Raw genomic sequence first — 24338 nt, 5'->3', positions numbered from 1 at the left:
TGAAATGAAGTTTTCGTAATGCAAATCATATATTTTGCTGAAACGATAGATCTAAGATAATAACACAACTGTCGAGTGATTAAATGAGTGATTAATCGAGTGATTAAAGCTAATGTAATTCTGATTGCCGTGAGTGCTCTTAATATTTGATAATTAGTACTCTTAACATTAATTAGTACTCTTAATGTTTTTTTTTAACAGCATACACTCATTGAGCTTAAGTCATGCGTAGTTAAGAAGTTCCCTTATTCAACCAAATACGCTAAAAAGAAATTAATCGAAACTCGTAAATCATTTAATACCAATTTTTTACATTTGTCATGACAAATTCTCGGTTTAAAAAAAGTTGAAAAAGTTTCTTTTTCTAAAGTAATCGTAGAAGGATCCGCAATTAATGTAGGGAAAAAAATAGTTTTTCTGGGATTGAAAATTTTAAGAGAAGTAGTTTACTCGCGTGATTTGGGGGTAGAAAACCGATCTGTTAGAACCTAAATGGAATCGTTCGACGAAAAAAATACGATCGAAACTTTCATTCCTACTGAAATCTAAAACTCGTGGTTAGATAGGAAACATGAAAAAAATCGTTTGAAAGAAAAAAATAATCACAATAATAAAAAGGAGTATTCGTGGCAAAGCGGACTAGAAGACAAATGGAGAAATGTGGGGGAAAGGGAAGAAAAGGCAGACGAAAAAAAAAAAGATTTGAATTCCAACTTTCACCACCGATAATGTCTCTGTGACAGTAAAGATTTTGGCGACAACGGATCTGTAAGCGGAAATTGTTCCACGTTTTGTGAAAAAGTAGTTTGAAATAAAAAGGGAACATTAGAGTTTGCCCTGTTGAAAAGAAAAATAGAATGATTTTTAGATATGCGTATACACGATACTTTTCAACAAACTTTCATTTTGCTGGAAAAAGAATTTTACATTTGTTCTAATTTTGTAATCGATGTGCATTTTGTTCTATTTCATTCCTTGTTAAAATTTCAATATTAAATTGCTCTAAATTTCTACTTAATGCCATCTTTTAATACAATCAAACTAAGTTTTGAAATAGCTTATAAAAATAACTGGTGCTTATAGAGCAGTGATCTCTGCAGGTGATCTCTGCCTGGTAACAAATCAAGTTTTTACCGGCTACTTAGAATCAACTACCATTCTATTTTCTCCGGTTACCGGTTCACTGTATCCAGCAAAATTATGGGAATCATTTCATTTCTAATAATAATAATAATGATAAAAAGAAAATTACCTACTTATGGTCTAAGGAATATCATGGAAATTCACCCGAATTCACTGCAGGATTGTGCTTCAAGTCTGATGAATTCCATGACTTAAATCTAATTTAGAACTCGTGATATATTTTAAAGAGTTGCAACGGTAATATGGATCTTATGTTTATAAATACACATAATAAGTAATGGTATGTTAAAAACGCGAAATAATAATATAAGTCTGATTCCACGCTGAATAAGTTACAAATGTTTGCACCAATCTATGGAGTCAATGCCAAAGCGTCCGCATAAGGATAATAATAATAATAATATATTATTATTATTTATTATCTCTATGTCCCTATTAATTTACACAGTATATTACTACCATTCATTTACCGTTCAATTTTTTAGAATATGAACATGGTTCAACATTTTTCATTGCGTTCGAAAGCACCGCAAATGTTAATAGTTAGTCGCTTTTGTCAGCAATCCTTTGCTCTAATATTTAGTTCTATCGAAGCGATGAAAATATTGGATTGTTCCGAAAGTAATTTCATTTTTTATGGAAATGGAAGATGGTTTTTTTTATAGTAAATAAATATTTTATTGACTTACACATTTTTTTTTCTGGTCCATTTTTCTGGCAAGATTCTACTCTCACAATCATTTTATTCTCTGCTAGCAATTTAATCCTAGATCCAGATAATTTTTTATCTTCTTATTTAAAGTAAAGATGTTAGCGTTTAAAAATTTTGTGGTGATCGGAACAAATGTATTGATGTGAATTAAGTTGTAACCTAACTCGATGACGTTTTCAAAAAATTTATGTCTTAAAAAAACATCATCATCATTAGCGCGGTATAGGCCTTGGTTTTTTCGAAATAATTTTTCCGCGTCGTTCTCCTTGCTACCAGGTCTTACCAGTTTAGCACCCTGATTGTTTAATATCCACATTAATTGAGACGTTTTGGACTACCTCTAGATCGTCTACCAATAGCAGTAAAAATCGTGATTCAACAAGGTAGCGTATCTACCACTAAAAAATTACAACTACAATTAACTAGTATATAAGACATTGTAACTCGATACTATGAGGGGATACTTTTTCATAGATGAAGGTTAACATGATCGATAACTCTCCCCGCATTGGTGACCCGAACGTGATATGAACACTCCTACCTTGGCAGTAACGCCCACTTCAATTTGAACACGCCTACTTTGATGAATCGTCCACATTGAACAGTTGACTTGCTACTGGTGACTGCGACATTATCCACCTCCTCGCGCTGTTGCTGCTCAGTTTCGATCACACACAACGTACAACGTGTACACTAGACTGCTAATGGCAACACAGTAGAAACCACGACCGTAAACTTAATACAGCTCTCATGATTCACATTCAAAAAGTCCGGTGATCTTAATACAGCTCTCCCGGCTTCTCACAAAACAGTAATGAATCAACTAGTGGCATCCATTCATCGAATTCTATCACAGCTGAAATTCTGGTAGAGGAGTACTGTAGCGTATCTACCACTACAAAATTACAACTACAATTCACTAGTAAAACATGTTAACTCGACTCTATGTCGGGGAACCTTTTCATATATGAAACTAAACATTGTCGATAAAAACTCACTCCCCACAAACACGGGATTAAAATCGTGATTTAAATCACCAGTTTTAATGATTTACATCTTGTCTACATGAACTAGTAGAGTAGAAAGATTACGTTTCAGTTGCCATGAGCAATCTATATTTTTCAACAATTGTTTTTTAAATCGATACGAAAGTGTACCAGGATGGTACTCATTCAAAAAACATTCTTTATTTTCAGTTCTTAAATTTCTTTAAACACCTTTACATTCGACTAATAAATTCAACTTGGTTAACAGTATTCTCCTCGAATTGAAATTAATGAATAAAACTAGTCCAGAGTTGTGCAATAAGAAAACTCTCATTACTAATCCCCAATACAAAGGCACAACAACTACTCCTTTATCTGAAACAATTCATTTTAGCAACATCTGAGCCAAGAGACCCCTGGGACGCACTAACAAGGAAGTTAGGATTTCTGTCTGCCAGGGGGGAGGAGTTCCTTTCGCAGATACTTTCGATACTTTTCCCTCTTATCCCATAGAAAATCTTTTTCATTGAGAAAAATGAAGTTTACGATCCATGAAGAAAGAGATATCTGGGATATTAAAACGTCTGTTATCCCCAAGAGATGCCTTACTTTATGTTCCTTTCTGGATATTCACCAGATTTCATAATAGATCTCCTTTGATTGATGAGTCATAAAGTCTTGCATTATTGTTAATTAATTAATGAAGAGTTTTAATTAAAAAAATTGCACAATAATGTTGAATCTATAATAATTATTGTGTGTATATAATCACGAGCAACCAAATCATAGTCTTTCAATGAATTTTAATCTTGCAAAATCATATTTTGAGTCGCAATGAAATCGTGTTGTTGTAGTTGTTTCTTATGACACTTGGGCAATCTAAGCTCGATAGTCATTAACCTTTGCGAATAAAGTTAGGAAGTTGCGCCTTTCGTTTAACAAGAGAGCACCGCAATGTTTAAAGTATGGTTTTCGCTCAAAACATTACGGATAGAAGACAGTACCATTTATTCGTGAATCCACTTTCCCGCAGTGGAGTGATCGTTAAGACACGGTTTCCAGCAGATCCCCGAAGTCAAGCATCACTGGCTGCCGTCAGTGTGCGGGTGGGTGACCACTTGGATCAGTCTGAGTAGGGACCGAGAGTGTGCGATGTTTGTCCTCGTTAAACTGCTCTACCGTAAAGTGCTCGATTTAGCGTGCTGGTCGTCGTGCTACCGAAGCGGAGGTGCATCCCCGCTGCAGATGATCAAAATTGTGATGTCACGTATTCGGATCATCCTCAGGGATGTTTCCCAAACAATCGCCAATAGCCTTTAGTGCAGCTCTAGTGCGATGTAAATGAACTATAACTACAACTAACTCGTGAAACCACTTTCTCAATTTAGACATGGATCTGAAAGGGAAGGAAATTTTTTCCAGATTCTTTCACCCATGGTACTGCTCAGTGACAGATCAAAGGACTTTCAATTCCACAGATTTTACGAATACGCATGCACTCGGTGGATTTTATTGAAGTCAATTCTCTAACCTCTTGGCTACCACGGTTTATAAAATCATACAAATGTTGAGTAACACTGGGGAACAAGTTGTTTGTTGCGTTCATGCAAATACTTGATCTCGCCCAATTCGGGTATGGGGATTTTAAATTTGAAATTAGTTTTCCTCCTCAAGCTACAGATTAGCTTTTAAAGGGACATTTTAGTCCATTTTTTGTATAAATGTACAAGTTTAAGAACGTTATATATAACAGAAGTCACGTAAATGTTGAGACAAACTTCTAAGAGAATTAGGGTACATCGTCTTTGTTATTGTATTCGGCTAAAGGTGCTTCCTCCTGAACAGAAGCACACGAAGAAACAGTTCATAATAGGTATATCCTCTTGCGGCACATGACGACATGCCGCGGCATGCATTCCTACTCTATTTTAATCCTGGTGATGTGCCCCAACTCCCCTAGAAGTCTGTCTTAAAATTTATNCTTTCTGGATATTCACCAGATTTCATAATAGATCTCCTTTGATTGATGAATCATAAAGTCTTGCATTATTATTAATTAATTAATGAAGATTTTTAATTAAAGAAATTGCACAATAATGTTGAATCAATAATAATTATTATGTGTATATAATCAACGAATAACCAAAACATATTCCTTCAATGGATTTTAATCTTTGACTTAGTTAAATCATATTTTGAGTCGCAATAAAATCGGGTTGTTGTAGTTGTTTCTTATGACACTTGGACAATCTAAGCTCGCTAGTCATTGATTAGCTTTTGCGAATAAAGTTAGGAAGGTGCTCCTTTCGTTTGATAAGAGAGCACCGCAATGCTTAAAGTACGGTTTTCGCTCAAAACCATGCGGATAGAAGACAGTACCATTCATTCGCGAAACCACTTGTCCCGCAGTAGAGTGATCGTTAAGATACGGTTTCCAGCAGATCACGCATCACTGACTACGGTCAGTGTGCGGGTGGGTGACCCCTTGGATCAGTCTGCGTAAGGACCGAGAGTGTGCGGTATTTGTCCTCCTTAAACTGTTCTACCGTAAAGTGCTTGACTTCGCGTGCAGGTCGTTGGGCTACCGAAGTGGAGGTGCCAACCCTCTGCAGAAGATCAAAATTGGGATGGCATGTCTTCGGATCATCCTCAGGGATGTTTCCCAGACCGTCGCCAATAGCCCATAGTGCAGCTCTAGTGCGATGTAAATGAACTACAACTACAACTAATTCGCGAAACCACTTCCTCAATTTAGACATAGATCTGAAGGGGAAGGAAATTTTTTTCTGATCCTTTCACCCATGGTGCTGCTCAGTCACAGATCAAAGGACTTTCAATTCCACAGATTTTACGAGTACGCATATGCTCTGCGGTTTTAGTGAAGTTAATTCTCCAACCTCTGGGCTACCACGGTTTATAAAATCATGCAAAAGTTGAATAACACTGGGGAACAAATGCTTTGTTGCGTTCATACAAATACTTGATCGTACCGAATTCGAGTATGGGGATTTTAAATTTGAAATTAGTTTTCCTCCTAAAGCTACAGATTAGTTCTTTAAGTGACATTTTAGTCTATTTTTTGCATAAATGTACAAGTTTGAAAACGTTATGTATAACAGGAGTCATGTAAATGCTGAGACAAACTTCTAAGAGAATTAGAGTACATTGTCTTTGTCATTGCATGCGGCTAGGGGTGCTTCCTCCTGAACAGAGGCACACGAAGAAACAGTTCATAATAGGTATATCCTCTTTCGGCATATGACGACATTCCCGGGCATGCATTCCTACTCTATTTTAATCCTGGTGATGTGCCCCAACTCCCCTAGAAGTCTGTCGTAAAATTTATGCGAACCCTATATTATATAGCATTTTTAAAGCATTTCATCAAAAAATGGAATGAAAATGTTCTTACAAAAACATTGTAGGTTGGAGCGAGAAACCGATTTACAGATTTCAAATCAAAGATACGGAAGTATCTAAGATCTGATAAAAAAAAATCTCATGCAACAGAAAGCATAATAAAAATTGATTTTGGTGTAATTAAATCTTGAACTATCATTTAATTGAGGTAAATATGTAAAAAAATATTTAAAAACACAGTTTATTCAGTAATAAAGATATGTAACGAATTTGACGATCAGTCAAATTCTGCATTAATATTAAATTGTTAATATCGATGCGAAAATAAAATTTAACTTCACACTTTTATCCTTAATAATTACGCGCATACTTTTGACTTTTAATCGAATCTAGCAATGATATTTTACAATTAGCGTGGAAGTGAAGAAGAATTTATCATCATATTTTTTATGAAATAAATATGTGCTTACGTGGGAGGAGTAATTAAATACTGTATTCATTTTGAAATATTGGTGAAGATTTGTAGAATAATGTAACATCGTAATTGCATATGTAAATAAATACATTTAATCATTAAATCGAAATTTGCATTTATATTATTAAATTGATATAAATATGTAAAACGTTTCAACATAGTAATATAAATAAGTAATCTATGCTTTCATTAAATGAATAATAAAATTCTCGCATTAATTTAGATTGTTGGTGTAGACATGAAAAAAGTCAAATTCTATTTCTTTAACAACTAAGTTAAGATTTCTAACTACAAGAGGGAGGAGTATTTTTCGCAGACATTTTCAATACTTTTCCGTTTTATACAGTAGAAAATCTTTTTCATTGAGAAAAAATGTATTTAAGATCAATGTAGAAAAAGGAATATGTGAACACGTCTGTTTCCCCCATGCCTTACTTTATGTTCGTTTCTAATTATTCATCAGATGTTTTAATTGATAAGTAATTAGGCCTTACAGTCATGTAAATTAATTAACGTAGAAAAAATAAATAAATGATCTGTAATAGTTATATGCATACATATGATGAATAATCCAATTACATTAATATGAAATTTTTGACGTTAGCAAGAAATTAAAATTCAACATCATATTTTGATCTGTTATAAATATATTCCTACTTTTGACAAGTCATAAAACCATTCCCTGATATTTGACTTAGATGTGTAGAAATATTCAACACCAAAAACGTTAAAACATAAACAAAAACTTTAAGCAATATTCATTAATAACATCAATTTATTATTCATAAAATACACTATTTATAATAAGATCTTTAATAAAATACAGCAACAATTTATTACCAAGCTTCTTATCTAAAATGTATTGAACATAGTTGAAGTCCGATTTTAAACGCGTACACAACGATTCTCCATGTCTTAATTTCTGGCAATTCCTTTTTATTAGATTAATATTTATTTTTATTTATTCCGTCTTCTTTAATCTGTTAGCTCTTAAAACCATTTCTCAGACACTTTCGCCAGTCTTCGCCAAATGGACTCAGATTCCAGTCTGCCCCAGGAATCTCCTGGGGCTACTTAAAGAGCCCCCTCTGCCGCTTTATGATTCTGTTTGTGTTTGACCAAGTTTTGTCGAGAAGTGTAAATTCTGCACTTGTTTTAAAATAGAAGAAGGGCTTTCGCCAAACAGTGACAAAGAGTTGTTAAATCGTGGAAATATGACTTTATAAAATTCTCTAAGGACTGATTCCTGTTTTGCTGAATGCGAAAAATCTCATTAAGTCTTTTTGTATGGGTTTGTCGTAAATTGAAGTTGATTTTGTAGGGGGTTTGTCCCATTTTAATTACTTTTTACAAGAAAACTTATTTGAAGTTGTGGTATATTGTACTTTATATTGTTTTTTTCTTCTTGAATAAAACATTCATATTATATTTTTGTTTAAGTAGGAAAATAAGACATTGCATTTAATAAGTTATTAAAATATTATAAATAATACCAAACGAAAGTAAATCAGATTAAACAAATATAGAATTAAATTAATGATATCAATAGTTTCAATTAATTATTATAGCATAATATGAAAGAAATAATTTATTAATACATATTATTAAAAACAGTTTAAGTGTGGAAGCAACGTGAACCGCTTTTTGAAAAGATTGGTAATATTATTTTCTTAGAAATTATATCATTATTACGTTTTTTTTATGTTTTAATATCAATTATATAATTTAAAAGAAACTTTGAAAAAGTGGTTAGAATTCTCCATTGTTATTTTTCTGCATTTAAATTGATAAATGCAGCCGAAATTTATTAAAATGTGAAAAGAGAACGCAAAATGCAGTGTTAAACTTTTATAACATCACGAGTAATTTTCAATCATAATTTATGATTCATGCAAAATTTTGATTCACGATTCAATTAATCCATGGAAACTTTTTTACTTACGACTTGAACCTTCTGTGTTACTTAAGTATTATTTTAAAGTAAAACAACTTTTACTGGGTAGAAGCTACTCATTTAGCCGGCCTTCTTTCTTAACACATTATTAACAGAATCTTATAAAATATTTATGTGCAACACTTAATATACAAAAACGCTTAGGCTATCGCGTTTTTGCAAATAAACCGCTTTAATTTAATACATTTCTTCCCTAAAAATTATTTACGTTTATGTTGTGAAACTTAATTTTAAAAATTAAATAATTACGTCTATCATGTCTGCATAAACTTATCAATTAATTTATTTGGTTATCTAACAATTTGAATTTTATATTTTTGTAGTACACACATAAAAATACTATAGATATAAAATGTGTGACACAATGAGATAAAGATTAATATTTTAGATTTAAAATGAGCGAAAATTAGTATGAGTTTTATAATTAACTAAATATTTTATTTGTGTTAATTTCTAATTCATAAAGATAATTATAAAGGATATCAATTTAATTTTTAATTTATAGGTAATATATTATTCTTATTTTTGCATAACATCTAGAAATGCTTACGTTGAATGATATTGTCATATGATATTCTCATATATCATATGAATGACATTCTCATATATCATATGAATAATATTCTCATATATCATATGAATGATATTCTCATATATCATATGAATGATATTCTCATATATCATAGCTCTTGCAATATGTAATTGCAATACGTCTTGCACTATGCAATGTTGAGAATATTACTTTAGACAGATCAATGGTATTTTCATTATTTAAAATCTTTTTCTCATTTTAGGCACATTGCGGCCCCGTTTAAGAATTACCTATGTAATTAGGGTGATCTTGATAAAAAAAATTATTATTTGCATAATTATGGTTCTCCATAATTATGAGATAGAGATTCAATTTGTTATGAGATAAATGACAATGACGTTCGTTATGCAAATATTACATAACATTCATAGTTCATCGTGACAGTTAAATATTTTATGATATTCCAAAATAATTAAATCAGAAATTTCTTAAATGAAACTATACACGTCTGGCCTTCCAACAAGCTTTTTTTAACGTTAAAATTGTTCTTAGTTGAAAATAAATAGGAATACACTCCCAAGTTTCTAGAACTGCTTATAATAACTAAATGAAACAATTCTTTGAAAATCAACACCGCAAACACTACGTCGAACATATTTATTTCGAAAAGTCAAAAGTACCTTCAACCATCAAAAAAAAACTTTTTCTCGTTTTGGCAACAGCAGAGGAACACGATGATAACTAGAATGAGATAAATTAAAAAATATTTTGAAAAGTACAATGAAATATTTTTCATCATAATGAGATTCTTTAAATTATGAGATAATTAGTAGTGATGACTATTTCAGTAGAATATTATTACAGTACGCAAAAGAAGAAAAAAATGGACTACCCTGAATAACTTTTGATCTTATTATCAGATCTTCACATTCTAGAACTCAAACCTAATGGTTCAAGAAGGTGACCTCAAATATGCTAATTTGCAAGTGCAGACGATATTTTAAGTTTCAAAATCTGACGTGTACTTTTTATATGTACTTTTTTCTGAATAAACAAGCTTTTTTTTCAACGAATTACTGACACCCCCTCCCCTCAAGAAAAATTTCGGGGGTAGTCACAATCTAGGAAATATTGTCACAGTAGTTTGGTCAGAAGAGTAGTCCCCAAGTTTAAACCCTTTAATGTTGGTTTCATTTTATGCGTATTTTACCATATCTCGAAATTTTTTTTAAACGAATTGAAAAATTTTTGTACACAGTAATAAAGTTTGCTTATACAAAGATGGTTCCATGCAAAAAATATCATTTATTGATATTAATATTTCTTTTTTATTTACTTTAACATCAGTTGAAACATTTTTGAACAGTAAGGAACACATTTTTTTTACATCATTTTAAAGAATGTTCTTTTATTTGGCAAAAAGAACAAAACTCGAGAGAAATCGGTCAAATAGTTATTGAGAAACTGAATTTTAAATATACAACTTTTAAAATTCAATTTCTTTGGAACTAATTGATAAATTTCGCCATTTAAATTATATTTCTTAAAATGCTGAATAATGCTTAAAATTTTTTCGACTATCATTAAATGAATTAATAAAAAATAATAAATTGTTCCTAAAAGTTATTTTTTATGTAGAAAAATCTTTGGATAAACGAACTTTACAATTGTGCTTAAAAAAGTTCCAATTCGCTTCAGAAATTCTAAAGAAATGGCAGAATACTCTTAAAGTAAAATTAACATTAAAGGCTCTAAATTTTGGATAGCTCCCCTGACCGAACTGTCGGGACCATGTTTTCCCGATTGCGGCTAACCCCTATATTTTGAAAGTCAGAAATCCAAATCCATCGAAAAAGGGTAAGCTTATTCAGAGAAAGTACCATTTTGTGTCGTATTTCGTAACAGAAAATATCGTCTGCACAAATTAATGAGTATATTTAAGGTCAACCCCTCAAAACATTAAGATTAAGACCTAAAATGCGAAGATTCGATCGTTACATCAAAAGTTATTCAGGGTGGTCCGTTTATTTTTTTTGCGCACAGTACTTTCAAAGCTCACGTGGATGGTTAAGTATTGTTTGATAATCTTAAATACCCCACAGCATTATTTGCTGAAATCATACACGCTTGAACGTGCATATTTTTATTAAATATTTCTTCTTTAAAATTTAAACCTTGTTATAAAAAATAAATCTAACTAACTTAACTAACTAAGACAATCTCTCTCAAATTACCACCCCTTGATATACGTAAATGCTAAACCGAGCATATTTATTTCGACAGATCAGAAGTACTTTCATCCATTAAAAAAAAACTTTTTTTCTCGTTTTGGCAACAGCACAGCCACTCTCATAAGAACCCAATGATAATTAGAGAGAGATTAATTAAAAATTAAGTCCGCTACGAATCCCCATTTTCGACGCCCCATCTTCAAGCTCCGAGGCAATTCGCTTAAATGTTACGCGAAACGTAAAAATGAATAAAAAATTACATCTGATTCCTTTTCACCTTCGCCCATCTTTCTCTAACACGTCCATTCGTGTTGAAGCTTATTTTTTTTCACTCTTTTCCATTCATTGTATGAAACGATTGCTTCAGAGAAATAGATTTTTTTTTCTACATCACTTGGCGACACTTTATTTTTCATTTCTCAGAATAGAAGTTAGAGAAATCTCGTTATTGCTATTGAGGGGGCCAGGGAGTTTGTAGTTTCTGCATTTTTGATTTTGCAGAGGAAAGTTGGCTTTGGTAGATTGAATTAGAAGATTTGATTCGATACAGGAATATTCTTTTATCATAAGTTAGAGTTGATTATAATTTACTTTACTCTTCTTTATGCTTTCCCAAAAGTCAAATTATCTTTCCGAAAAAAAGTAAGTTGACGTCATCATCTGATGGTAACTTAAACGAGTAATTTTTTTTTAATAAAAATAACTTCGTTTCCTTTAATGAATCTCTTTGACGCTTCAAATAAATCTTATCTTTTTTCAACATTGAATTAAAGATATTTTTCACGGAGATAGCTTTGTAATTAAATTAACCATGAGATCCTTCTAATGTTTGCATTTTTTCGCTTGACTTATTTAGTGGTTTAACTATTTAATTCTTTAAGCTAAAATCATGCAAGTATGTTAATATTTTTAAATAATATTTTTAGTAGCCTTTAGACGCCGATGTAGTCTTTAGATGGCTAAACGATTCACATCCTGATATTACGCTTGTTGCCGTAAGTTCCATTCGAATTACACGGCTAAAAATTTCTGTAAAAATAATTAGAAGAAAAGCAAGTTAAAATGCGCAAATTCTCATTCAAACACGTGTTAAAGAAGTTTTCTGTTTTAAGGCATTTTAATGTTTGTTTATTTTCGCGTGACTTATTTAGTTGTTAAACTTTAATTCTTAGCTGCTTTTAAACGCAGATGTATTCTTTCGGTGGCTAAACAATTCCTTTCCCGATGTCACACTCATTGCAATAAATTCCCTTCAAACTACACTGATAAAAATTTCTGTGAAAATACGCAGAGAAAAACAGGATTCTTGTTCAAACACGTGCTTGTGAGTTTTTTGTGCTGATCCTTTTATTGTTATTCTTTTTCGCTTGATTTATTTAGCGTTTTGATAAATTCCCTTCGAACTACTCTGCTAAAAATGTCTGTAAAAATACGGAGAAGAAAAACAAGAATCTCTGTTAAATTGCGCAAATTCTCATTCAAACACGTGTTAAAGAAGTTTTCTGTTTTAAAGCATTTTAATGTTTGTTCTTTTTCGCCTGACTTATTTAGTTGTAAAACAATTTAAATATTGGTCTTTTCTGTCTTTAATTCTTGACTGCTTTTAAGCGCAGATGTATTCCTTCGGTGGCTAAACAATTCCTTTCCCGATGTAACACTCATTGCAATAAATTCCCTTCAAACTACACTGATAAAAATATCTGTGATAATACGGAGAGAAAAACAAGAATCTCTGTTAAATTGCGTAAATTCTAGTTCTAACACGTTTCTGTTTCCAGTTAACAGAATTACGGAAAATTATTGTTTTTCTAAAGCGACTTTCAACATATTGTTATGTTACATCAGAGATACCATTGATAATTATTCCATGAACAAATTGCTGACCATGTGGTGTGAATAGACTATTCGTTTAACGCAACTTCAGACTGGTTTCAATTCCTCGTGATAAAAACTAGGGACTTGATTGGTTTGCTCTTTCTTCGATTTTATTTCAGTATATCGCAGCGTAAAAAAAAATCAGGATCAAATTATGGTAAAATACAATTTTACTGGAACAGATTACAAAACAAAAAAGTCAGTTATACCGCAATTTTTACAGCAATAATTACCGTAAAATCACTTAATCTCTCTAATTAAATAAATGTTAGTGTAAAAATAACGGTTTGATATTTTAAGGTCAAAATGAATTTTACGGTTGGTGTAAGCAAAGTGCCGGTAAATTTTACCGGAATTTTTTTGCAGTGTAGATTCAGTGTTCAATGTTTGACGTGATCTTCGATCCGGATAAAATTTAATGTCTAAGAGCCCGGAAGTAATTTACAGAGTTTTGCTTACCTTATTTCTGCAAAATTACTGAATCTCTTGTGAATATTATTCTATAGTTTAACAGAAACTTTCTGTTTTTTTCTGTATTTTTTAAATTTCGTTATTTTACATCATGAGTTAGAATTACCTTGCCTTCGGGCAAAATGAGAAAAATTTTCCTCTCCATGTAATGCAAGGCGGTTAGTTCCGTCAAATAAGTCCACTTCGAAGGCAAGTTTGTCCCAATGCTTGATCCAGGATTTCCCTTGTCTTCTGGGTTGGTAAAAAACTTTCGAAGCTTAAGTAGTTAAACATTGACTGTCACAAACTCAGAATCGGGTCAGCCGTTTAAGGTTCGTTATAAAAAAGAATAAAAACAACTGCATCTATGAGCCGCGTTCTCGTCTCTAAATGCTGTAAATGTGAGCGATTGCCGGTCAATTAGGGTTCTGCTCTGGACTCGTACCAACCACATTGCTGACGTAAAATATCCTCAGTGTTAGACAGATCATGGGTTAGAATCCTCTTGCCGTCGGGCTAACTGTGTGAGGTTTTCGTGGTTTTCTTGTCCATGTAACGCAGTTGTGGGTTGGTTTAGCTTATAAGTCCCCTATGCTTGATTTAGGAGTTTTCTTGTCTTCGAGGTTGAGTTTAAAAGGCTACGGAGTTAATCATTGACAACCGTTTAACTGAAAATAGGTCGGCTGTTCAACGGTTTTGAAATAAAAGTGTAATTGTTTGCTGCATCAAATTTTTACATAGCTGTGAAGTAACATGGTACAAAATAAATCTTTTTCTTATTAAATTAATGAATGCAATAACTACATTTTACTTCTTTCCATTAGCTGTATTTTTATAAATTGCACATATTTCTTTAGTATTAGTTTATTTCCCTTTAAATGTGAAAGATTTATTATTTCTCTGTAATTGAAACTATTATTTTGTCTTCGTGACAAGTCATAGGATGGAAGAAAAACGAGAAAATTTCATAAAAGTCCTAATCATTTATTAATATTACCGGAAAAAATAAAAGAAATCGAAACAAAATGGTGGACCCATCAAATTTGGTCAGGCATACTCCACTTTCCCGAAAAAAAAAATCTTTTCAATTCAGCTTATTTTTTCCCCGCGTTTTTGTTCTTTCTTTCATTCTTTCCTTCTCATTTTTGTTCACGTAGTAGTAGTGTTTTCCTGTTTTCATGTTCTTCGTTGTTCGGGGCGACCATATCTCACAAAACTTGACAAATTGTCGCCGAGATGAATTGATTTCTTTTTATTTCGGCTTATTTTATCCCTTTTTCCTTTACTCTTTCTTTCTTATTTTATGAAGGAGTAAGAAATGAAAGAATCTATACAATAAAAAAATATGAAGAAAAAAAAATGAGCGAAGGCAGAAAAAAATTCAAGAAAAGAAAACAAGATTAGTCTCAAATGCGCAGATTTCCCTTACATCTGCGATTGTCAACATTCGTTAAAATCAAACGATATTCTGCGTCCTGATCTTTATTGTTAAGAAAATGAAAACGATTTTAAATGAAAAAAGAAGCATTTCTCTTTCATCATTTGACATAGCGTAGATGATTAATCGAAATATGAGAAAGATTTTTATCTTATCGCGGGTGAAATACTTCTGGTAGAAAAAAAAACAAAGAACTAAAATTGGTGTTTACTTATTTATTACATTTCCATTTTGTTTTCTTTCATAATTTTATGTTACAATAAATTTTTCAGAAAAGAAATGAATTAATTATTTTGCATATTATTTCTGATCTAATTTCTAAGCATTTTTTGTGACACAATTTTTGCTATTTGACATGAATTTTTTTCGATTATAATGTTGTAAATTAGAAAAAAAAGCATGCAAAAAACAATGCTAGAAAAAAACTTTTAAAACCTATATCTCCTTTTTGGATGCCGATCTCAAATTAAAAATCTTAACCAATATTCAAATTCTACAAGAAATGCAAACGATATCGCTTTTTGAGATATATTTGTTAATAAAAAGGAAAACAATTTTAAAAGCTTAAAAAAAAGAGTAATTTTTCTTTCAACATTTGGCATCAAATAAAACACTGATCAAAATATGCGAAAGAAGAACTCTTTTAGGTTCCTGGTGAAGAATTTATGGGACAAAAATATGTAAATTAGTAGAATAAAATGGTATTTGCTTTCTTACTTGGTTTATTTTATTTGACAGTAATTATTCAGGCAATAAACTATTAATTTTAATTTTTCTTTCTGATCTGTTATCGCTTCTTTATTTGCACTGCATTCCTGTGGACTTTCCCTTAAAAATTGAATGTTTCATTCGAATTCACCTTTTAATATTTAGTACCAAAGCCAAAATAAGCATACATTTTAACAAATCGATACGTTAAGAATTATTATAATTAAAATGATATTTATTATTATGTATTTTGTTAAATAAGCCCAACGGTCTTGTAAACGGATCTTGTAAAATAGTAAATTAATATGAATAATTAATTATTTGATTGAAAAAAGGGCTATTGTATCTGTTTTTTCCTCTTTCTAAATATTTAATTGAACATTGATGCCTATTTGTTTCATTTGTATTTAAATATTTCTTATACCACTGTATGTTTAACCTATGGTTCACTATTCAATTATATTATATAGTAGATTTTCATTGTATATTATATAGATGATGTTTATATTATTAAGATAGGACACTGGTAGCTAATTTACTGAAATAATCTCTTCAACAATACTAATTTGAATCATTAGTTCGAAAAATGTATTGATAAGTATTTTTCTTTACATTCTAAAATGAATTAACCTTCGTTAAAATTTAAATAACTTTAACATTTACTAGCAACAAAATATCTCGCTAACATCTACTGCAAAATGTAATTACTTTTCCTGAAATACACGTCGTTACTTGTAATTAAAAATAGTATCTGTGTTATAATCTCAAATATAAAGTACCTATGAAATTGTGCATTTATGTTCTTTAAAATAGCTAGAAGTTCAAGCTCAAAATTGCAACTCTGATTTAGATTAGAAATGTTGTTATCTTTTATCGTTTGTTAAAACAAAAATGTTATTTTATTATTGTAGTTTTAGAATGCTATTAATGTTATTCTTGAATACTTGCTATTAATGTTACTCTATGCTAACTATGGGGATAAAATTAACTTTTTTTATCTCAAAAATTAAATGTAGCTATTATTTTTCAGATTCATCGATTCAAAAAAGCAGGTCTTCATGAAATCACTGTTATTGTGTGGGATGGACAACGAGAAAGCCAATCAACAATAACAATAGTACGTATAGATAGCTTACTTCGTATTGGTATTGTATTGTATCTCTTCTTATAAATACTATAACTAGATGCTTGCAACTAACCACGTGGTTATGCCTAATCAGGTAGTTGTGCATAGCGAGTTAATGTTACAGCTTCAAGGTTTGGGTTTATAATCATGTTAAATCAATTATCGGATCAGATTTAATTGGGCACCTGCAAGTGACGTTACTTGCAAGCATCCAAATAATTTGCGTGTTTTATGAAAAATAAATATCGAAATTTGTTGGTTGCGAAACATATTAGGTACTATGAAAACTTTCTGCAACCGCTTGCAGCAATCGTATTTTTTTTAATAGTTTTGATTAAAAAAATGAATTAATTAAAAATTTAAAAATTTATTGGAAAGAACAATACAGTAATTAGAAATACATAGCTATATAATAATTCTCAATTAATCAATATTAATTTCTATTCATTTTTATTGAGAAAATAAAACAGTGTTGAAATTTGATGTTGAGAATTTTAAAGCTTAAAAAAAATTTTAGTCCAGATTTAAATTTAGTGCAATATATTTAGTGAGATATATTTAATGCAATGCAATGAATTTGCAGGAAAGTATTTTTATTATTCTTAAGCTAGTAGAAAATAAATTTAATTTTAATTTTTAATTTTTTTCAAAAAAAAATTATGAAGTTTAGAAACTATGTATGGTTTAGCGTATAGGAAAGAAAATATTCAAAGAACGAAATTAAACTTTTATTTAATTCTCCCTTTTCTCTAATTTTCTAAAATTTCTCTCAACCTTAAAACAGAAGAAAAGACTTTTAAGTCTTTTTATGAATATGTTAATTCACAAATTTTACACTGAGAAAAAAATATGACTAAAACTTCCAGAATATGGTAAAATTTACCATGCTTCAAGCTCTATGAAAGCAACAAAAAGTTCGGTAGATTTTATCGAAGCGCTTTGGTAATGATTTTAGTAAAATTAACGAAAAAATGTGGCTTTGAAATGTGCGATAAAATTTGGTTAATGTGGTAATGTTTCGTAATTTTATCACGATATCTTTGAGCATGGCGTAAAAACCACTTATTCGGTTAAATTTACTTATCAATTTTATATTTTTCGTATAAAACCAGAATTTTAAGTAATCCATTAACATGTTAATGGAAAATTACTAAGCAAATGGTTTAAAGATATATATATATAAATANATTTTGGATTTATTAACCATAACTATGGGAATTTTTTTGACCATAAATGTCATTGCCATACAGTACAATAATTTCATCAAATTTTCCTTCTGTGTGCGCCCTTGTAGTTTAGATTTATTAAGAATTACTTATATTAACTACAGTGGTTCTTCTCAATTAAAGTATGATATACACAAAAAATTAAGATTGTCAACCTATTTTAAACTCATCTATTAATTATTAAATATCAATGCAAATGTTGAGATTTTTATTTGAGTGAAATCTCTTAAATAAAGTTTGTAGCTGTATTTTTTTCTCAATGACTGATTAATTAAAATTTATTATTTATTTTAAACGCATTTAATGTATTACAATAAAAAAAGCTAACCACTAGAAATAAATAGCATTTCTAAATTAAACTTTTGTTTGATTAATGTTTTATTATTTTTAATTAAGAGTATTACAATCTTTTTGAACTGTATTAAAGTAAGAATTAAATATTTTAAAATGTGCAAAACAAGAAAAGGTCATATTGTGTTTCAAATTCAACGTAAAGTCATGTCGTGCAATAGCACGAAATGTTTTGTTCAACGAGCATTTTTCATTAATTAAATTGTCATTCTAACGGACTACTGCATTTGGAGAATTAATGATGTTCCAACTCCATCTGAAGTCTGCAAAGTTTTCTTAAATTCTATCCATTAAAAGTGCTATTTATCATTAAAAATAGACGACGACAGCTTCCCTCTAAAACTCTGAACAAAAATGTACACCAAGTAGCATAAAACTATTTTATTAAGTTTCGTTTTTAACAATAGTAATAAACAGTGTAAGAGATTACAAAAGAATAATACAAATTACACAAAATTCCGCGCATAATATTCAAGCATATAAAAAAATTTTCATATGCTTGAACATGAACACTCAAAAATCTTGACTAAACTGAACATAAAAGTTAGATACTTATTTTTTTCGAATATTTATTCATAGCTATCCAACGCCGCTCTCGTCAAAAGTACATTTTCAATGTTAGACAGTATTTTAGTGAAATCAAAAGACTATTCATATTCAGTGAAACAGAATATATCCAAATTTATTATTTTATCTAAATAAAATTGTTTATTATTGCATAAAAAGGTTTTGTTCATACAATAAAACTTAATTAAAGTCTTAACTAGCAATACATTAAAATATTTTGTTGTTTATAACTTTTGATATCATGAGAGAGTACCCAGAAAATGTTACAACTTATTAATAACATATATAGAACAGAACACATAGCATGAAATAGAACACACCTACGCACCTTCGCTTTTATTTTTAAAAAAACTGCATATTTTAACTATAACATAAAGGATAAATGTGTAATTCTATCGTCCCCAACCGAAGTAAACATTACTGAATAACAATTTATAATTATTAAAACATAACTGTAATTTTTTAAAACTATGACTCTTTTATGGGAGAGCATAGTGTAATAATAAATCATGCAAAAAATCTAGTATGAATAGTTAATATTTTTTTTAATTGTGTGTTCGTTTTTTATTTTTCAATTCTAACATTTTTACATTTTCTCCCGTTTTTTTCGATTTACGTTTTCTAACTATATTAACTATCATTCTTCAAGACGGAGCACTGATTATTCTTACATTTTGAAAAAGAATAATGTGTGATTAACCCCAATTTAAATTGGTTTTCTAAAACCTAATACAATTTGAAATTTGAAATTTTATTTGACAAAAGCTCAACTCAAAATTATTAATAAAATTATTATATAAATGTACTTTCAATGCAGATAAATATTATTATTATTATTAATAATAATAACAATAAGTTTCATTTATTGCGCATAAGCTGCAAGTAAACAGAACTCATTCGATAAGTTCAAAATGAAGATAAAACAAAGGAAAAATACACACATATGAAAAAAAGGGTGGGAAGAAAAATAATAAAGAAGAAAAATAACAAACAACTGGGGAAAAAAAAGGATGAAATTTTTTTTAAAAATCCAGAAAATAAAAGATATAATCTTTTCATCAGCCCACACGATTNCTGGTTCAAAGACACAAATTATATAATTTCTCAGGAAATCTTTACTTAGTTTGTTTTCACATATATATATATATATGGTTCCAGCTATGTCGATCATTTGTATATATGTATTTCATGTATATATATATATATATATATGAAACTTTGATGGATTACATTAATTTCTTATTAGATTGTTGTGATTCCAATCCTGTTTAACTTCGATTACTCCTTTGAACCATCTTACGTTGTTGGACATCCCATTTCAGCAACTATTTTGGCAACTATAACCAGCAACAGAAAATGGAATGCTGCGATAACATGCAAAAACTTCAAAGCTTATACTAGGCTGGACGTACCTAAGAATAATAAAAAAACCTGTTCATTATCCAAAACTATATTTACTTGGCATTTTAATCGACCCGGAATATTCAACTGTTTGTTGTTTGTTACTGATGGAAGATTCATACTTGGAACTCGACGATATTTGTTTTATATGTATCCAGAGATCAGAAATGTGGCTATCGAAATTGATGACACTGTTAAAACCGAAACTTTGATTCCTGCTGGTGTGGTCTTTCATCAAAATATTGGTCAGCTTGAGTTTGCTGTTGAATGGACCATCATTCATCCCAATTATCAACGATCAAGTGTGGTACATGACAATGACACTATTTTGCTACTCTTTCCCCATCCTGGCAATTATAAAGTCTTTGCTACTGTTTCGAATATTTTTAGTAAAGCCATGACAGCAATAGACATCACAGCTTTAGACGGCATTCAAAATGTAACTGTTGAACCATTGCAGTCGGTTTTTTATATTAAAATAAACACTTCTCTTCCATTTTCGGTAAATTGCTTAAAAGGAACTAATGTAAGATGTCACTGGCTAATAATCTGTAGTTATCCATATCTATACAATGAAACTAAAAGTGAAATCATTCGCAAATGTGAGGTAATGCCAACATTTATTTCTTCTGGTTCGTGCAAATTGTCTTTAAGAATCTACAACGATGTAGACTTAATAACTTATCCTTTTACGTGGACTGTGTTCATTGAAAAAGCCATACCATCTCTACAAGTCTCTATTCCAGTCTCAACTAAAATAAACTCAATGATAAGTGTAGGAGTTTATATTCCAGATTACACTATGCAAGCTGCTGTTGACATGCATGCATTTAATTCGCAAACAAATGCTAGTTTTGATATGTTGGATTGGGTATACAAATCGACCTTGCTTGCGAAGGGCCTCGGACAGCAATGGATTAGAATCAGAGCCTATAACAATGTATCGACTATTACATCCAGGCAATTGGTCACTGTGTTTGATGACATTGGTACAGTTTCCATTTCTTCTATTGGTTGTCAAGTGGTGGGTTTTTCGGCAAGATTCGTAGTTTTTATCGAAGGTAAGATTCTTTGATGTATTGATCTTAAAAATAAATTTCGCTATTTTATCTTTTTATAAAATTAACTGTAACAACACTGATGGATAACACTGATGGATGAGGAATAAATGACGATTGCAATGTCGAGCAATTTAAAAATGTATTATAAATTTCCAAAATTTGAGCATTTTTCATTCGAAAAATAATTTTTAACTTTAAAAAAGAAGCATGAACATCGGAAAAAATTGACTAATAATTAAAATGGCAATATAAAATTAGATGGGGATCAAAATCATAATTTGTAAAATAAGAATTCTTTATTGATAATTAACTATTAACTATCGAATAAGTGTTTAAGATTAATTTATTGGGTTATTAATTTTATTTTCAGATACATTATAAATTTTGGAATATTTAGGATAATCTTTTTTTCTCAGGTTGTTAAAAATATCACCTACACTGTTAAAAATTCCGGATCAATTAAGGTATAAAGTACCAGCTTCTCGTATGCATCATCCGTAAAATCCATTTTGACCGTAAAATATTATGCCGTAGTTTTTACTGTAATGTTTATTTAATTAGAGGCATTCAGTGATGTTGCGTTATATATTATTGTAAAAACTACAATACACCAGTTTTTTTCGTACCGTAACTTGTTTCAGTAAAAATAGATTTTACGGTGAAAAGTACCGGCATCCTTGAGTACCGATTCCTACTACCGGAATTTGAGACGGAATATTTTTACTGTGTATGTGATTTCTTTTTGTAAAATGAAACAGAAACAAGTTAATAACTTATTACTTAGAAAACACAACTTGCATCCAAACGAACTTTTCTATCGTCTGTAACATCAATATTGTAAGGGTAATTAATTTTTAAAAAAAAGTAGGCTATTGATTCAAAAACATGAACTTTATCCGATGTTTGTTACTGATATAAATTTCCAAAACCAGCAATTAGAAGGAAGGGGAATCGATTAAATTTAAACTTTAAGCTAATCACGAGTATTATCCATTCTAAAGAGTTTGAGGGGATAATATCGATTATGTAATGATAAACAATTTCATACATTATCGATAAAAATGGAATTATTGATTAAACAATTTATAAAATTATTATCGGCATTCTAATCCTGAATACTTACTCCTTTTTCCATACAAACAGTATTTTCATGAGTGTTTAGAAGAAAGAATGACTTTTTAATAATTGTAAAAAGCATTTTATTTCTTTTAAATATTTACTTAACCAGTAAAAGGAAAATTTGGGAGAAAACCATTGATACTTCTGTAATTTATTACTTCAAACAGTGGTTGGTTTCGACTATTTTTAGCTTATCATAACAGAATTATCATAAATAATTTACGCTATTACATTGTTGTTTGTTAATCTACTGTTTTATAAATTTTAGCATTTTAAAGTGTGTGCAATATGTTCACCTCATAAGAATGAAACTAAGGAACAAGTTTTTTTTATTTAAAACCACGCAAGTAAACTAAAAAAACACACAAGTAAACTACAAAAACATACAAGTAAATACTATGTAAATTTTCGATTAAATATGGTTGAGAAAGTAAAGCATTCCCACAATAGTTTGTTGTGAGGCAGGGGGGTCAAAGAGGTTATAGTTCCACAATTTCAAAACCAATGACGTGATTGTGGTAGTGTGGTTGGTACTGCGCACTGGCCGCATTTACTTCCCACAAAAGCTGGTATCCATCCATATGAAGCTATGTTGGCTTCAAGCTGCCATTGGAGATCGAACTCAAGTTCTTCACAATAACAGCTCAGTGCCTTAACCACTGGGCCATAGCTTAATTTGTTGGATAATCCTAATAAGGTAAAATATTTATTGGAAGAGTAGATGTAACAGCATTTAGCAGAAGCATTTCATTTTCTTTTAAAACTCGAACGTCGAAAAATAAAAAAACTTGCATTTAAAAAAGAAACAGAGCATTTTCAAAATAAGAAAAATTATAAAAGTATTTCAATAATTTTCTACCTTTAGATAATTTCATGACAATATACTCTTAAATATTCTCCTTCTAACAATTTTTGTTAATAAATACGCTAAAACGAACTATAAAACTTTATTTAACATACAAGTTAAAGAAAAAAAAACTTTAAGTAAAAAATGCTTCATTATATTTTTTATCAGGAAATTATGTTTAAAATTCAGAAAAGATACTTTTGTGAGCTATAGTTAACAATAATTTGTTTTAATGTCTTTTAGCTATTCATATTAACAGAAAAAATATTTCTATTTCCCACAATTCAATATTTATCCGAAGTTAATCTGCTTAGAAAACTTTGTTGTGAGAAAACTATTTCGTAAATCAATTTAAAAATCTATCTTGTTAAATTCATACTTCTGAAAAATAAAAGAAATTATATCAAAGGTCAATGTTATATAATCATAAACATAATAATTAATTACAATTTTATGAAAGTAAATTGATTTTTTACACTTTTATTTGAAAAATAAATGCACAATCAGATGTGTAAAATTTATATCTTTAAACAGTAGTATAAATTATTGATCAAAGTAAAGAAATTACTATACAAAAGGTCTTTCTACTTTAATTTATAATATATTTTTTTTCATTTATAATGTTTTTTTTTGATAATAATTCAAATGTGATAAATGGAAAATCTGATATCTCTTAAATTGTGTGTTGTACTAGTGTTTAATTAGGCTTGTCTAAACTAAAGCTTAAGTTTGAAGAAGGATATTAACATAACAATTAACATAATGAATCATACGAG

At 30.0% G+C, this 24338-nt stretch overlaps 1 protein-coding gene across 1 annotated transcript in view; it reads left to right on the top strand.

The window, feature by feature from the left end:
• Positions 1 to 24338, top strand: part of LOC107437680 (polycystin-1-like protein 1) — a 584482-nt gene that overhangs the window by 346934 nt on the left and 213210 nt on the right. The window contains exons 7-8 of the mRNA XM_071186788.1: positions 16895 to 16981; positions 20381 to 21596. Coding sequence (XP_071042889.1) covers positions 16895 to 16981; positions 20381 to 21596 — 1303 coding nt within the window. The remainder of the gene's footprint in view (positions 1 to 16894; positions 16982 to 20380; positions 21597 to 24338) is intronic.

The sequence above is a fragment of the Parasteatoda tepidariorum genome, chromosome 10, assembly GCF_043381705.1.
Source record: "Parasteatoda tepidariorum isolate YZ-2023 chromosome 10, CAS_Ptep_4.0, whole genome shotgun sequence".
In the NCBI taxonomy this organism is placed as follows: domain Eukaryota; kingdom Metazoa; phylum Arthropoda; class Arachnida; order Araneae; family Theridiidae; genus Parasteatoda; species Parasteatoda tepidariorum.
Note: the sequence above shows the minus strand (reverse complement) of the source record. Positions and strands in the feature narration are given on the sequence as shown.